Here is a 17449-nt window from a genome sequence, read left to right as displayed (position 1 = left end):
GAAAATTGGGAATTTGATGCAAATGTATTGAACTAACGAAAAAAGAATAATTAACGATCAATCTAAACCGGATACAACCGCAATGAACCGATCTCAAAAAATAAATAATGGGAATTGAAAATTGGATGCAACCGCATTGAACTAACCTCAAAATATAAATAACGAAAAATCAGAAACTAGATGCAAATGCATTAAACTAACCTCAAAACATAGTTGGGTTATATGTTGTGGGAATGTCTCGATAAGTATAGTTTTGTATTTAAAATGATGTTTATCTTATCTCTTTCCGTATGATTAGGAACTCCTTTCTATTCAAGTAGCTTCAATATATATGAACCGCTTTATTAGGCAATCTCACAAAAAATTCAATTAAACTTCAATTATTAAACAAAACAAATGAAGTTGAAGAATTTTATCAAATGTGAGTTTTTTTTTTTTTTTAATGGAGAGTGAGGTTTTCACGCGTTATAAGAAATTTGGTCGAGTGATCAATATAATATTAATATATAATAGTTATGCATATTTGCAAAATTTTTTAGAATAATTAATATAACAACACCTATTAAGTAGATAATCTTTGAAGATTCCACATAGTGAGTCATGCATAATTTAAAGAATAATTAACGAGAAATCGAAACTAGATAATCTTCGATGATCCCACATAGTAAATTAAGCATAATTTACTTTTTTTATGTCATGTTTTCAAGGACACTACAGATGGATCGTAAGAAGTTGGTATTACACACCACATTGGATAATTATAAGGAAATTGGAAATTTGATTCAAATACATAACCTGACCTCAAGGAGTAATTAATGGGAAATCATAAAGTTTATGCAAATTGCATTAAACTAATGATGAGTAACTAACGGATAATTAGAAATTGAATGCAAATCCTTGAAAAATATTTATCGGAAAATCGGAAACGGTATGCAAATACATCAAACAAACCTCAAATAATAATTAATGAGAAACCGGAAACTGAATGCGAATGCATTGAACTTTACTCAAAAAATAATTAACATAAAATCAAAAATCGAATGCAACTGCATTGAACTAACCTCATAAAATAATTGGTGGGAAATCGAAAACTAAATGCAAATGCATTGAAATAACCTCAAAGAATAGTTAACGGAAAATAAAAAACTGGATATAATTATATCGAACTAACCTCAAAGCATAAATAATCATAAACTAGATGCAGATGTATTAAACTAACCTTAAAGAGTTATTAACGGGAAATCGGAAACTGGATCCAAATGCAATGAACTAATCTCAAAGACTAATTAATGAAACATTAAAAAATGGATGAAACTACACTGAACTAACCTAAATGAATAATTAACGGGAAATTATAAATTTGATGTAACTGCATTGAACTAACCTTAAAAAATAATTAACCGGAAATCATAAACTTGATGCAAATGCATTGAACTAACCTCAAAGAACAATTAACATAAAATCTAAAATTATATGCAACTGCATTGAACTAATCTAAAAAGAATAATTAACGGAAAACTAAAATTTGGATGCAATCTGCATTAAACTAAAATCGAGATTAACTAACGGGAATCAAAAAATGGATGCAAATGCATTGAAATAACATAAAAAATGGTTAACTAGAAATCGGAAGTCGGATGTAATCCAGCGACTGACCTCAAGGCATAAATATCCACTTTTTAGCCTTCTCATATGAATAATTACAAGTAATTATGAACCCAAAATAAAAGTGAGTTTATAAAACAGACTCTTTACATGTATGCAAACCGTATAGAAATTGTAAACTATCGAACTAACCTAGAAAACAATTATTAGGAAATCGAAACTGGATGCAAATATATTGAACTAACCTCAAAAAGAGTAATTAAAGGGAGATTGGAACCCGGATGCAAATGCAATGAACTAATCTCAACGACTAATTAACGAAACATCAAAAACTGGATGCAACTGTACGTACTAAATTAACTTTAATGAATAACTAATGAGAAATCATAAAGTGGATGTAATTTGCCTTTGTACTAACCTCAAATAATAATTAACGGAAATCGAAAACTTTATGCAACTGCATTGTACTAACTTCAAAGAATAATTAATGAGAAATTAGAAGCGGGATGCAACATACTATATTAAACTAACCTCAAAGAATAATTAATGGAAAATCATAAACTTGGTGCAAATGCATTGAATTAATAACCCTAAAACATATTTGTATTTTATGTAGGGGGAATAAATGTCTCGACAAATATAGTTTTGCATTTTAAGCAGTGTTTATTATAATTATTTTATTGTGATTGGGAATACCTTGCTATTCAAGTATCTTCAATATTATCTTCGCCGCATTGGGCATTCTCACAAAACTTTAATTATTAAACCTAACAATAAAAAAAAAAAAAAGTCGATTAGTTTTATCAAGATTTGGTGCTTCCTTTTTATAGAGAGTGGTGCAAGAAATTTAAATGAGTAATTAATATAATTTTCATATCTCATAACTATGCATAGTTGCTAATATTTTTTAGAATAATTTAATATAACGGCACCCGTTCGTAGGACACGTTCATATGATAAATCTTTTCAAGTGGGAGTAGTGTATTATTTGAGGATATGGAAATAATCAATCTGTTTTAGTGATTTGTACACATTAGTACGTAGTTTTAACGGTGATGATTTACCGCTAAATCACCATAAATCTAATAAAACTATTATACAAGCTAGATCGAGTTTAAAATAATTTTATTTGAAAATTACAGATTAATATTATAAACCACAAAGTGAATAGACTATCTCAATTTGATCCCTTAGTTTCCAAGTACTTATGCACCATAATCGCTGTTCATTAACGTATTTCGGTTTATTTTCAATAAAAATATATTCTGATTCAAAAATTTGCCGCTAAATCATCATAAATCTAAGAAAACTATCATACAAGCTAGATCGAGTTTAATATAATTCTATTTGAAAATTATGGATTAATATCCTAAACCACAAAGTGAATAGGCTATCTCAATTTGATCCCTTAGTTTCCAAGTACTTATGCATCATAATCGCTGCTCATTAACGTATTTCGGTTTATTTTTAATAAAAATATATTATGATTCAAAAATTTGCCGCTAAATCACCATAAATATAATAAAACTATTATACAAGATAGATCGAGTTTAAGATAATTCTATTTGAAAATTACGGATTAATATCCTAAACCACAAAGTGATGAGGCTATCTCAATTTGATCTCTTAATTAGTTTCAAAGTACTTATGTACCATAATCGTTGGTCATTAATGTATTTCGGTTTATTTTCAATAAAAATATATTCTGATTCGAAAATGTGTGTGAGACATTTTGTAAAGCATTTTCAGCCCACAAAATATTTAATAGATCCCGGGCGTATGTCCGGGTCCAAAATCTAGTTTAACAACTAAATTGATTGAAGAATGACTTTAGAGCATCTTTAGGAGTGATATCAACCTATCACCAAACACCAAATTTCCAAATTTCCAACAATTTGGTGTTTTTTCAACTTCAAGAGAGCTACATGGTGATGAAAACACCAACCAAACACCAAATTGGCCAATATTTGGTTCCAGGTTTGATGCTGTATCAAATCACTCACGCGGTTTTCCCAACACCGCGTGGGCTTGGGCTGCTAAATGGGCTTCTATGGCGCGGTTTTGGCAAAACCGCGTGGGCTTGGGCATCTATGGGCGCGGTGTTGGCAAAACCGCGTACGCTTTTTATGAAAATTAGAACTGTGGTGCATAGAACTTGAAAAATTATGAGTTTTGCATAGAAGTTAAGAAATTAATAATTGTGCAATTGAAGAAATTAAGAATTGTGATTCAAAATAAAAAAAATTAAAGAAATTAAAAACCTATGATTATGATTATGCAATCCAAAATCTATGATTATGATATAATCATATAATATAAAAAATGATCCAAAACCTATCATATTACATCAAATTTATTTAGCTCTCTTCCTACGCCCCTTACCACTCGATCCCTCTCCTATCTCTATTTGGATATTCCTAATTTTGCTCCTCTAAGTTCCTAACACGAGAATCAAGATCTTTTAAATGCACGAAAAGTTAACTACCTCAGCCTGAAGTTCCTCATATCCCTGATGTTGTTGCGTGTACACCTGCTGAATATCCCCGTATGTTTTTCGAGTCTCGTCATACACACGTTGGGATTGCTGATATGTCTAAGAATATGCCTCCTCCCTTTCTTGGCTATAATGATACACGACAGTCCTCATCCCATCAAACATACAAATCTGGTTCTCATATCTTTCCCGAATCTCAGCCTGAAAATCAAAGAAAATACATTGTGAGTACATATTATATATATAATTAATAAGAAAAATAAAATAACTAAACTCACCGTGGTATACTGATCAATCTGCGGCTCTAACTCATGGCAACGAGCACGAGGCACCTCAGGAATGGAAATGTAAGTAGCCTCCCCATCAGGTCCACACACGGCAAACATTTGAGGATTATTGGCTGACACAGGAGCTGGATGATATGCATTCAGAGGTTGTGGGTTGTAAACAGGCTGTGGTGGATGAGGAATACGTAGCTCACATCTCATCCCTTCCAGGCCCACAAACTCGAAGTTGCTAGCCCGACCAACTGGGGGCAACAACGGACCCATGGAGACACGGTTCCACCATCTATAATACTGATCAGCAGTCTGCTCAACAACAAAAGAAGACGCATCTGGCCAAGGACCACCACTGGCATGAACTTGAATTCTACCCCACGACTCGCATCACTAACATCTGGCATGGGAGCACATGGAACTCCATAACGTCCAGTCATTTACCTCCAACATCTATCGCCACAGTACCAAACCATACAGTCACGTGCGGCAAACACAACTCTGTAACATGACAACACACAAGCATGCTGCACAACTAGATCGTCAAAGGCAGTAGTCAAACGCCAAGGTCTCCACTCAATAGATGACAATGATATAATATCAATCTAAGCACGAGCCATACAAATATTATTTCTAATCGCCTATATTACGAAGTCAAGTGAGGCCCCGACCAACTACCAAATCTAGAAGTATCAAAGAATCATGTCTATGTTAGGACAAAGAGTTCGAAAGTACTCATAAAACCAAATCTCTAAAAAGTCCTGAATGAATCAACAATCGAGGACTTCTACTTCGAATGTCCGTGAAGCTTTATCCAACGCCATTATCAATGTGGCATATACCGACCTACCGGTGATAAGCGTAAAATGAATAGTTTACCCTCTGAAATGAGCGATGAATTCACAACGTAAAGTAAACTAAACTCTTCTTCTTTTACGTGTCTATTATCAAAGCTTCTACTCTCTACATAATTGCACTAAAATGGAGTCACGAAGTTCGTTTCCACTCCTAGTTCCCTAGCATGGATTGTTTTCTAAGTCTAACTAGTCGCTCTCTTAAGTCAATGAGAGCTTTACGAAGGTGTTATACTCACGATGAAACTAAAATGAGTCTACGTTGAATTTAACTACTAATACTATGGAAATATGCTTGTTTTGAATCTAGATAAAGGATTAGAGGGAATTGAATCCACCTCGAATCCAACTTAATAACCTAGTATAGATTCTTGTATCTCGATTCTCACGTTCTTCGCGACAAGAAATTCGAAGTTCTAATCCCTAGTGTTCATGGCATTTCTACCGAAGTACTAACTAGCATGTGAAGTCGTCCACCCATTCTCATGGCTTAAACACGACTTTCTAGAATGGAATAGATTCTACAACCAATTCTATACTAACCACTAAGTTTTCATCAAGGCTTCATCAACCCCTCTAATGGAGGATTTAGCCTTGATTCATCAAACTAACAATTCCCATTAAATCTAAACTAAACATACCTGAAAAGATTCTAACTTTATGCGATTTCACTAAACAATAATCGAAATCTAATTAATAACTATGAAATGATAACAAACAATAATGGAATTTAGATCTATAAATCGAAATTGTCAAAATAACTATTTTTATTATCTAATCAATCAAGAACAATAATTTGAGAGTTTAATCTAAAACAAGAATTGAAATGAAATTAAACTTAATTAATCTAATGAAAACTAGATCTAGAATTAAGGTTTAATGGAGGCTAACTAATCTAATTTATTTTCTAACCTAACTATCTACCATTAACAATGAACTAAGCTTTTGTTTTTATACATTCAGATCCAAAATCGTGCATGGGCTTGGAGCCATGTTTTGGGCCGAGAATCGTGCCCAAACCCAATTCTTTCAAATTCAAAAGGCCTCTTGGCTGCAGTTGGCTTCAACAGACTTTTCGTCCACTTCTGCTCCTCTGATTGGGTCAAGGCTTAGACCATTGCAAAGCTCTTTTCGAGCCGGTCGTTTTGACATAAAGTAGGCCCAATTCTGAGGTCCGAGTCCAAAGATATGGCATTCGGAAGTTCTCACGACTTTTGCTCCCTTTATCTCGCTAAAGTGGCACATTTCCGCACATAATGGACTTTGAAGCCTGAAATGCATAAAAACGCGTGAATCAGTGTTAACTCTTACTTATTATTCACATAATTGGTCTAACAAGATGATTATTAAGGGGTTAAAACTACAGTTTTGGGCTCTTATCAAACCACCCCAAACAAAGATTTTTGCTTGTCCTCAAGCAAAGATGAGAAATTAGAATAAGTGACCAAAATGGAGTTCTAACTATTCTCGTTTACTGAGTCGCGATTGCATTGACCATATGCAACAAGGCCTTAAACCACTAGGAATTCCCTAGTGGACGAAGTTATAGCCTCGTGAGAGTTTTCCGTGAAGGTACTCACAAACTTCATCTATACTACAACGACTAAGAAAATAAAACTATTGTTTCCTTATTCATGCTCAACTATCTATACATCTCTCTAGCAATTGAATAAGAATAACCAAGTCAGAAACCTAAGTTAATATATGCATAATAATCTATCATCTACAATAAACATATACACAATGAGTAGTACTATAAAATGTTTTAGAGGTTTGTTTTCGAGAACTCTAATAATGGCCCCAAGTAGGTTCTCACAATAATAGTCAAGAAACAACACTCTGATTTTTCCACTCAAGTTTTCGCTACTCCAAAGCATGCAGTGGGCACACTTTACCTTACAATCTCAATGACAACAAGGAAGTGGGGTCGATCAAACACATCCGCCACTTACTATCACACTAACCTATTCCTAATCGAGCTAGATGTCTTTATTAGGTGTTACGGGATTAGGAGATGGTTTAAGAAGGAAGGAAATAGATATTCAAAAGGACAAGTCCGAGATAATAGAGTCTTCAGATTATGTAACTTAGAGAAAACCTTGTTATTTTCTTTTTTTTCTACACTTTGTTTCCATCCTTAGCCATATTTTTTTTTTTCTTTTCCTTGGCTTTTGACTCCCTTTTATTCTATTTTTTGGAGTTTTTATTTTATTTCTATTTTTTTTTCTTTGGATGGAAACTTCTTTCTTTATTTTCCTCAAGCAACTAACAATTTTTGTTTACAATGTGTTTTTCTTCTTCTTCTTCACTCATTCTATTCTCGGACTTTTATTCTAAATTGGGTAGGTTGATTTATTCTCTTTTTTTTATTTTGTTTTTGTTTTTGTAGATGGGGTAAAGGAATTGTGGTGTATGGAAGGGCTAATGAAAGGGCTCGAGTGGCGACTAGCGGAAAATAATTCATAGGTTTGAATTTCGGCTATATCGATCCAAAGAGCGTGCCTAAATTCTCGCTTAGGATATGGTTTAGTGATCAAGCAAGTGGACGTGTGATTTCTCTATCCGGATTTTACTTCTCCCTTGTGTCATTTCTCAAAAGTTTCGCTCATATAAGGCTTTAGGCTATATTCTCACAGGATTGTAGAATAAGTACTCTAGCCTAGATTTCAGAAACTTACTGCTAACAATCATAGATACTCATGTAATATATTTATAGATAGATGCAAAGATTATTACCTACGTATTAACCTAAGTTTCTAACAATTATTCCGATGCCTTGACTATGTGAGACTTCTAGATTGTTAAAAGCATGGAGAAATAAACAATACCAATATTCCTAAGTGTATAAAGATAACTTATTTATTTTATATTTTAAATTTTTGAAAATTTTCACTAGAAAACAAATGCATATTATATATTTATATCCTAGCAGATGTCTTAATTACACGTGTTTCTATGCCCCCCCCAAACAAAAAGCATGCTTTGTCCTCAAAGCATTTAAATAAAGAGGGTAGGAAAATACCATGGAAACGCGCGAAATTGTGGAACATCTGCAAAACAAGGTTAGAACATACTAATATAGGAAATACAAAAACTGACGCAACTCTATAAGAGTTCCACCCATTATGGGGTTAACAGAATGAAATTGCTTGGGACATAAGCAGACACTAACACTACACCATAACACTGATTTTGCAACATATAGTAAAATTGATTGCTAACACTTATTCATCCGTTACAAAGTTTATCACACTTTTGTTCCGTTGGAAATGCTACCAACCGTTACATATTCTCAAGACAAATACTTGATTTTTTTCGTAACAATTACTTGATATTAAGTAACGGATAATTGAGTGTTGCCTATACAGAAAATAAAATAAAAAATGAAAACAATTGGAAGTGGGTGAAAATGTTTTCATTCTCACGCTTAGCTCTGGGACTCACACTTTTTCAAGAACAAAAAGCGGGCGAGATAAGTGATGAGAAAACCACGCCATCGCCGGCATTGTTCTTCCTTTTCTTTTTTTTTTTTTTTTTTTTTTTTTTTCATTTTCCCTTCTTTCTATTTTGTAACAACAAAATAGAAAACACTTATCTCTTCGTTCGAAATACCTCCACCCGCGTTCTTCAATTCAGGTATCAAATTTCAAGTTCAATTTGCTTGAAGTTAGGAATCTAAACTTTGAAGCCTTGAAATAATTTTGTGTTCTTGTTTGTTTAGTTTCAAGTCGGGATTGAATCAAAGTTTGAAGCTTTAAATATCTTCTCGGGTAACTCTCGATCTCTAAAAATGCAAACTTTAATTGGTGTTATTGTTTTGGGGAATTTTGTAGTATGTTTAGTGTTGTTTCTTAGCATTGTACTATCACCGAGAAATTGTAGATACTCATGTGTCATGCCTTGCTTCTTACCTTAATTTGCTGGAAAACATCTCCCGATCAGGTAATTAAGTTGTTGAATAGTTATTTGAAATTATTTGCTAATGTGGGGGTTATGTTTTGTGCGTACTAGATGTTTGATGATATGCTAGATTGGGCTTCCAATAGGCATTATGGTGTTATTAGACAAGTTTTGTTTGCTCGAGTCAATATAATCTTGTTTTTGATAAGAAAATGATGCATGAGGAGCACCTCTTCAAGTTTATGTCTCTACTATATTTTTAGTGCAATTTCAAGTGCTTTTATGTACCCCATCTCTCAACTTGTGTGTGTTCCTCGACTAGGTCGCAAGATGCACGAGGAAAAATTAACCCGAATACTAAAGATGCCAAATATGTTATGAATGTTAAGCAAATTGGAATCATAATTTATGTTTAATTATTAATCGTGGTGCATGCTTGAAGGAATTTTTGGGAAAAGAAGGGAACATTTCTTTGGTATTGTTACGTTTGTTGTCGGGCTTGGTGTCAAAGTCTCTCCGACCGATATCGAAGAGGGCATGCGTGTTGTTCTAGTTTGTCTCGTGGTTCTAATTTTTTTCAGATGAAGGGACATACACACTATTGAGTTAAAGGACACAATTTTAATCCAACAAGTGTTACACATTGCTAGAATTATTGAAGTTATTATATATTGGATAATTTTCTGCATGTTCTACTCAAAAACAAAAAGGCTAACAATCGATAGAAAGTTTAAGCAAACACTTACACTAGTATGTTTTCGTTTTCGGGTTATTTGCCATGTGTGAAATAGTGTAAAATAGTTTTGCCTTGGTGTGTTTTATTTTGGCAAGCTTCTCTTGCAAAGTATTGATATGAAATTAATTGATTGGAATTTTTCTACGGTGGGTTGCCAAATGTTGAATGCTCAATTGCTTTGGTATTTTTTTTCAAATCTTTATTTAAGTTGGTTTAATTTTATTTATATAATTTCCATGAATTTGAGTGACCCTCACCTTGTTCAATAGTCACTTGTTTCATGGAGGTGTGTCTCATTTTAATATTGTTTTTAGTAACCAAAGACGATATTGAGAATCAATCTTCCATTACACCCGAGTAGATTTTTGAAGTAACTTGGACAATTTTAAGCTATGGTAGCAAATCGGATTTACTTTGTTGGTAGCTTTTGTTTTATATATGTCGACTTTGGATTTGCATTGGAAGGAAGGAAAAAGAGTTGGAGATTGTTAGATAAATCTAATTGGACTTTGTATTTCCCACTAAATTTAGGTCAACCAAATTTGTTAAAGCTAATGAATCAAAATCTTATAAGGAGTAACTAGTTGTGAACGAAAGTAGTTAGGTGGAACTTGATAAATGCCTTGAGCTTAGGTAGGCACATAAAAGATTAAAAGATAAAATTATTTGAGGACTTGGAGATTTAGTTTTGAGTTTTGACCATATCTTAAATCTATGAATGATAAAGCAAGATTGTCACTAATCTAGAAAACTGGCCCACTTGTACTTGGTACAATAAAAAAAATCAGCTCAACTTGAGAAGGTGTTATAGAAAATAAGTAAGTTCTTGAGGGCTAGATATTATTATATCGTATACATCTGTGACAATCGGATAATTGGGTACTTCTTGAGGGCTAGATATTATTATATCGTATACATACAGAGGACATCGGACCGGTAACGATACTGGCGTATGTCCCTCCCTCTACATGCATTTGTTAACATATTTACTTATTCGTTGTCATAAATTCCTTGATTGACTTATATATTTGAAAGTGAACGCAAGTGTCATCTCAAAGGGAATGAACTAATTAAAAGACTTGATGGATTGATCTTTTGTGTAATGTGCAATACCTACTTAATGCATTCAGCCAAGACCGCTTTGCGGGATATATGTTAGTGGCGTCAAGTGGTCAATCATTAGGATGTAGACACCTCATTCAGGTCAAGCAACACTATCTTTTGGTAAGGCAGAAAATTTACTTGTGCGGTCAGTGTACAATTAACATGATAACTGGGTTATTGTTTTTTTTTTCAAAGTTTAAACTTGTGTTGGCAATTTTCGTCGCCTTCAAACTACTAGTTTTAAGTGGGCTGGGTGTTGGAGAGAGTTGTTGAACTCCGTCACTTTTGAAGCTATGTTGTGTCTTGGTTGGTGTATGAATCTTTTCCCCGTCCGTCTCAGTAGTTCCCCATTTTGTTTTTCATTCATCTAAATCTAGGAAAAAAGATGCGTAAAGATTTACATTATACCCATTTGTACATGTTTATTTTGTTTCCTTATTTAGCTATTTTACATTTTAGTTCTATTCAAACTGAGAAAAGAAAAACAAGAAACTCTAAACTTATGTGGTCTTTTCTTAAGCCTGTTTATTCTTTTTATCGTCGCCACAGGTAATATACTATTTCCATATCTTGATTATCAAGGACAAACCGGTCCGTAACCTTTCATTCAAAAGGATCCGAAGGTAATTTGTGTTTACCGAGGAACGTTCACTCCGATTTTTTGGTTAATCAGTGCAACATGAATGCATCCCTCAAGCTATCCCGGGGATGGATGTCATCTGTCAAGCAAAGTCCGGTATGGGGAAAACAAATGTGTTTGTTTTGTCAACGCCGCAGCCAGATTGAACCGAAAGTCTTTGGTCAAGTAGTTGTTCTTGTTCTATGCCATACACGGGAATTAGCTTACGGTGTATGTCTTTCTATCTCAGGACTTGTTGGAACTTGAAAAGAAGTGTTTTGATGATAACTACATTCTTTTTGCACCGTTTGTTGTGGGTGATGGTAACTTTTACTTTTGATAATGGGCATTTGTGGCAGATTTGTCATGAGTTTGAGAGGTTCAAAGACACCTACTTACCTGATCTTTAAGGTTGCTGTTTTTATGGTGGTGTCCATATTAAAAATCATAAAGATCTATTAAAAATGAGTACCCACATGTTGTTGTTGGAACCCCGGGAGGATATTGCGGCAAGAGAGAAGGACCTTCCTTTGAAGAATGTGAGACATTTTATCCTTGATGAATGTAACAAGATGCCGGAGTCACTTTCGGTAATTCTTTTTAATACTTTATAAGTCGGTTTGACTCTCTAGTTTCTGGTTTTAACCCTATGTAAATTATTTTGTTACATCTTTTTGTCTTGATTCCGGTTTGTTGTTGAATGTTTTAAATTATGCGACATGCGGAAAGATGTGCAGGAGATTTTTAAGATGACTCCTCATGATAAGGAAGTCATGATGTTTTCTGCAACCCTTAGCAAGGAGATACGCCACCAAGCAAGATATTTATGCAAGACGTAATGTCCTTGAGCCAATACTTCTTTAACATGACCATTGTCCTTTTTGTAATGCCATGTTTCTGCAACAAATCACATTAATGGACTTGGTGGTTTCAATATTTAATCTGGACAAACTTCAGCCAGTATCTTTAGTTGCTATTTCCTTTGGTACCTTAGGTTTTAATGTTGGTGCAAGGATCAGAAATTGCTTTGCCTGGATTACCTTTTGTAATGTGATTAGGTTGTCTATTAACATTTATCTTGTCCAACTCATTCGTACTTGGGTGATCAGCATCTTACCTCGTTGATGTGGGCATCCGTCTTTAGCTTTCATCGTTCTAGTATTATGCCACTTTACCTTGCATTGTTGACTTTTTTTGGGGAGTAGTAGGATATTTTTGGGTGAGATTCATTGAGAATGTGAGCATCTGTCTTTAAATTATTTGGATTGGGATATGAGTTGAAGATTTGTCGGGTTCTTCATTGTTTTGGTACTCAAATCTATTAGCTTGAGGAAACGCTCCTAATTTTTAAATATGAACGTTTTTGTCTTGACCCAATGGAAATTTATGTAGATGATGAAGCCAAGCTGACCTTACACACGGGCTTGTGCAGGTATACATGAGACTTAAAATCTACATATTGATGTTTATGCTACTTTGTTAAAATTTGGTTGTGTCATAGTTATTTGTTTAGCGGATGAAATTTTTTCGCCAACATTTTTTATCAAGATTACATCAAACTAACTGAGGGGAGAGAAGAATCATAAGTTGAATGATCTCCTTGATGCATTGGATTTCAATCAAGTTGTCATCTTTATGAAGAGTGTGAGTGGAGCAGCAGAGTTGAACAAATTACTTGGGAAGGCATCTTTCCGTCAATTTGCATCCATTCTAGGATGCATGTCACAGAAGAAAGGTTAGCACTTATATCTGTTTCTTTCTTTTCGAGATATGTTGGACATCTACTTGCTATGAAGTCTGCTGAACATGGTAAGTGAAACCACCGCTAGAAAAAATCTCCAAATATTCTTTTTCTCTCATGACTTTCCCTGTTTGATTCTTTGGTAAGGTTTCAATGCATTCTTTGTTTACTTTAGATATTAAGGTGTTAGGATGTCATAGTTATTTGCTAAAGTTTTTTCCTCACCGTAGATTAACCGATTAAGACACTCCACTTGTAAGCTGTTACAACCTGTTTGAAGAAGGTATTACCAAGGTGTTCTAGTGTTCTACCCGAATAATGAAGGAGCACGCTGAAGCAAAGGGAGGCAAAAGGAACCTTAGGAATAGCCAGAGAGGGAAAGGACGATGTAGAATAGGGAATACATTCCAATACAGCTAAGGTAACCCTTTTCATATTTCCCTGTTGTTTGTTTGTTGGTGTGCTTTGATCAATATGTCACTTTACATTATGCCTTTTCACATTGTTGCTTTCTTTGTTAGTTGAAAGTGCATACAAGGTTAGAATAAAACAATTACAGACCCATTTTTTTATCCCTTCACTTTCACGCCAATAGCTTATACAAGCTACTTAAGAGAAATCAAAGTTTACTAATTAACCATCTATCCACCTTAAAAAAATTTATGACCTATCTCTTGTAAACACTAAAGTTAAGTGTGAAAATTCAAAATATGACCTAGGTGTGGCTATTGGGTTTTCTTTTATTCTTGCGACAAGGCGAGATTGAGTTCCGTTGACTTCCGTTTAATTAGTTTAGAGGTTAGTCTAGTCTTCTTCCCAAATAGCTAGTTTAAAATCATTTTGCAAGATGGGGTTTTGTTTTATTAGTTGGAACTTGTGTTTTTAGGTACGGTAAAATGAACTATATTTAGTTTGAAATGTAAACTGTGAATCTCTTTCTTCTTTTTTTTGAGTTTGAGCTTGTGCTCGAACTTGAATTTGAGCTTGTGCCCTATATTAAGCTCGAAGTCAAGTTCGAGCTCGAAAGCATGCTCACTAAATGTGCGAAGTCGAGCTTGAGCATGCCAATACTTTCGATTTCGGGTAGCTCGATGACCAACCATAGTTGCCAATGCGCTATAGGACTTTAGCTTAAAACTTTTGTCTACTTCTTTGGATTTAATTCAAGTGTATTCTTTGCAGGAGAACTCTTAGAAGGTTAATTGTAAATAGTTTCACTAGATTAATTTTCATTACCTACCTTAGTTTATGGTTTAAAGACCTTATTAAGTTAGTTTTTGTCGTCCTATTCATCCCCCTTCTTAGTAATATGATGTTTATCTTTGGTTGCAAGGGTCTTCGCTTTTAATCGTTTTCAAATATTGTTTTGCAGGGAAAGGTGACATTCAGCATATGTTGATGAGTCACAAGTGCATAATCAAGATGTCATATGGAAAGAGTGAAGACTACATGCTTTTTGGAGATATCGAATCATAGTTAAGCAAGGTGTTGTAAAACTATACTTAAAATAGTTATGTCGGAGAAGATGAGATCTTTCATTTTGATGCGTAAGGATTGTTTACTCGGATAATTATGTAGCTTGTACTTAGGTGGTGCGGTTCTATTTATACTTAAGTTTTAATTTCTTAAGCTATAAACATATGATAGTTCTAGACTTAAGTTGTAATTATTTAACGAAGTGTTGTTTGACTATCAATTGTTCCAAGTGAGTATTATTTGTTTTACATGAATGACAATATTTGTGAATGTAAATATTTATAAATTTGGGAGTTGTTATAGGTGGCTTGTGAAAAACGAAGAGAAAATTCTAATAATTTTTTTAAAATAACAAATTATTACTAACGGATACGCGAACCGTTACAAAGCAAAAGTGATAGTAACGGAAGGGCAAGTGTCACAAAGGCATAATTACGAATATTTTTATTTCTTGGGAATGAATCAAGCACAAAATAAATAACCGTTACTAATAAAATTACTAACGGTTGATACGTGTTGCTGAAATTAATTTCAGTAACACTTGATAACCGTTACTAAATTTTCTAACACTCTATATCCGTCACTAATATCTGTTACTAATATTTGTCACGCTTTTGTGTCGACGGAAAATAACCGTTACTAATATTTTTTGTAACGGATGTGCATCCGTTACAAATAAGCTGTTATGGTGTAGTGTAACAAAAACTAAAACTTACCTCCACTCCCGGACATGCATATTATCTACCCAATAGCATCATGGGTCTTGTATTTCAGCGGGCATGACAAGTCCAAGAACAATTGCTAGCAAGACCCATAAGCGGTTCCTAGCCTACGTGTGTGATCACCTCGCGAAACCAAGCACCATAAGTAGTGCTTTGGAACAAATCTTTGAAGGACTGTTCGGTATTATTATAGGAGATGTCATCTCAAAACTACGCCTGGAACAGCTGCAAAACAACCGGCACAACTCGCGGAAAACTGGAATTTTCTGGTCCACGAGTCGGCTGGCCTTCAACTAGAGGCGAAGTCGCGCTCTTTGTATTTTGGAATTCCAGTGTTTGAGCCGAAGTCGCGCTTCAACTTAAGTATGGCGAGCTTCTGGAGTCCGATAGATGGGTCGGTGGGCTACAAAGCGCAAGCGCGGCGCTATGAGCAAAATTCAGAACAAAAATATCAGAGCACGAAAGTGCGCTCCTCAGTAGAAGCGAGCTTCGGAGTTGCTGAAAATTGAAAAATGAGACGAAACGTGGGAGTGAAAGGTGAGTGATGGAAGTTAGGTGTAGTGTGGGTTGTGAGTGTAGAATGAATGAAGTTTATATAAAATCATCTTTGGAATAGATAACACCACCCCCAAACAGTTTGGGAAGGTGGGATCAACATTAACTAATCACGACAATGAAAATAACGACATTATATTCATATTGTCATTCAAACAACATTTCACTACAAAAGTCAAAATTAACTACACGGAATTTAACAACGTAACATCCTATCTACTAAAAAAATAATAAAAGACAACATCAAAACAACAAACAAGTAGAAATCTAGCTACTCTTCAAGGGAGCGAGGTGGGGGTAAGAATAGAATTTGAGTGATCAAGAATGGAAAACCAAACACCCACCCCAAACAAATTTTGAAAACGGGGTTTGTAAAAATTTGTTTTAAAACGTGGGTCTTTTAAAGTCGATTCGAGACTTGCTAGATTACTATTTTTTATATATCTTTAAACTTTTTACTTTTTATGAATTAGGTTTAATATAAAGGAAAACAATAAGCGAGTAAAGACATAATTCACACCATAGAGAAACATGACTCAAAACCGAAAAACATGCAAGAGTGGAAAACGTGAATTATGTGAAACGTGGACTTAGGATCCGTACTTACAACCACACACTCCATAGGGAGGGCCCGGTTACTGAATGGTGCACTCAATAATATATTGAAATGAAAGGAAGTGCACCAAACAAAAATTGAGTCGATTTATAGTCGGATACTCGAGACTTTATCTAAATATATGTATGAATATGCAGTTTATCATATATCAACAACCCGAAATAGTTGTGGATCGTTCCATAAATAAATATCACATAAAACATATCCAAACACAATCAAGCACCAAGATTTCCCTACGACGTAGCCTAGTGGAATGAAAGCGAAGTCGAATAGACCTATAACATAACCGAAAGCATGCACCTTATGTTTCATCTTTGAACGAGAGGGTGTCCTAGTGAATAAGTGTGGAAAAGTGAATGGTTGTGGAAGATATGGTGGATTGGGATAAGTTTTAGAGGGAGAGCATGGAAAAATGAGGATGTGGGTTTAGCACAAAACTCATTCATGGTGTAGTTAGGGACCGTCTTAAGTCTGAAAATGAAAGTGTCAAGTGGTTTATCCTTGGGAAGTATTTGTTTACTAGGTGGATTTAAAAATCATGAAGCAGGAGAAACTAAAGGATCGAGTGCAAACTCGAGGTTCCTTTGAAAAGGTGGAGGGTGGGGAATATTGGTGATGGAAGGTGAATGATTCTCAGCTAAGCGCTCAAGTCCATATCATCGAAATCTTGATATATGCAAGACATTCCTCAATAGGTGGGTCAAAAGGATCATTGGGATAAAGATTGAAAAATTCATCTTCCGCCATAG

General features: G+C 34.5%; 1 protein-coding gene and 1 pseudogene across 1 annotated transcript; one reads left to right on the top strand and one right to left on the bottom strand.

The window, feature by feature from the left end:
* Nucleotides 1-4088: 4088 nt before the first annotated feature.
* Nucleotides 4089-4737, bottom strand: LOC147519755 (uncharacterized). Its single transcript, XM_086594882.1, has 2 exons — nt 4378-4737; nt 4089-4300 (listed from the first exon to the last, which is right to left on the bottom strand). The coding sequence occupies exons 1-2, from the start codon at nt 4648-4650 to the stop codon at nt 4199-4201; spliced, it is 375 nt and encodes a 124-aa protein (XP_086451008.1). The 5' UTR covers nt 4651-4737; the 3' UTR covers nt 4089-4198.
* Nucleotides 4738-11652: 6915 nt separating this feature from the next.
* Nucleotides 11653-14807, top strand: LOC147519754 (DEAD-box ATP-dependent RNA helicase 15-like; annotated as a pseudogene).
* Nucleotides 14808-17449: the final 2642 nt, after the last annotated feature.

Source organism: Coptis chinensis, chromosome 2 (genome assembly GCF_015680905.1).
Source record: "Coptis chinensis isolate HL-2020 chromosome 2, ASM1568090v1, whole genome shotgun sequence".
Taxonomy (NCBI): domain Eukaryota; kingdom Viridiplantae; phylum Streptophyta; class Magnoliopsida; order Ranunculales; family Ranunculaceae; genus Coptis; species Coptis chinensis.
The sequence above is the reverse complement of the archived record's forward strand: the minus strand, read 5'-3'. Positions and strand labels throughout refer to the sequence as shown.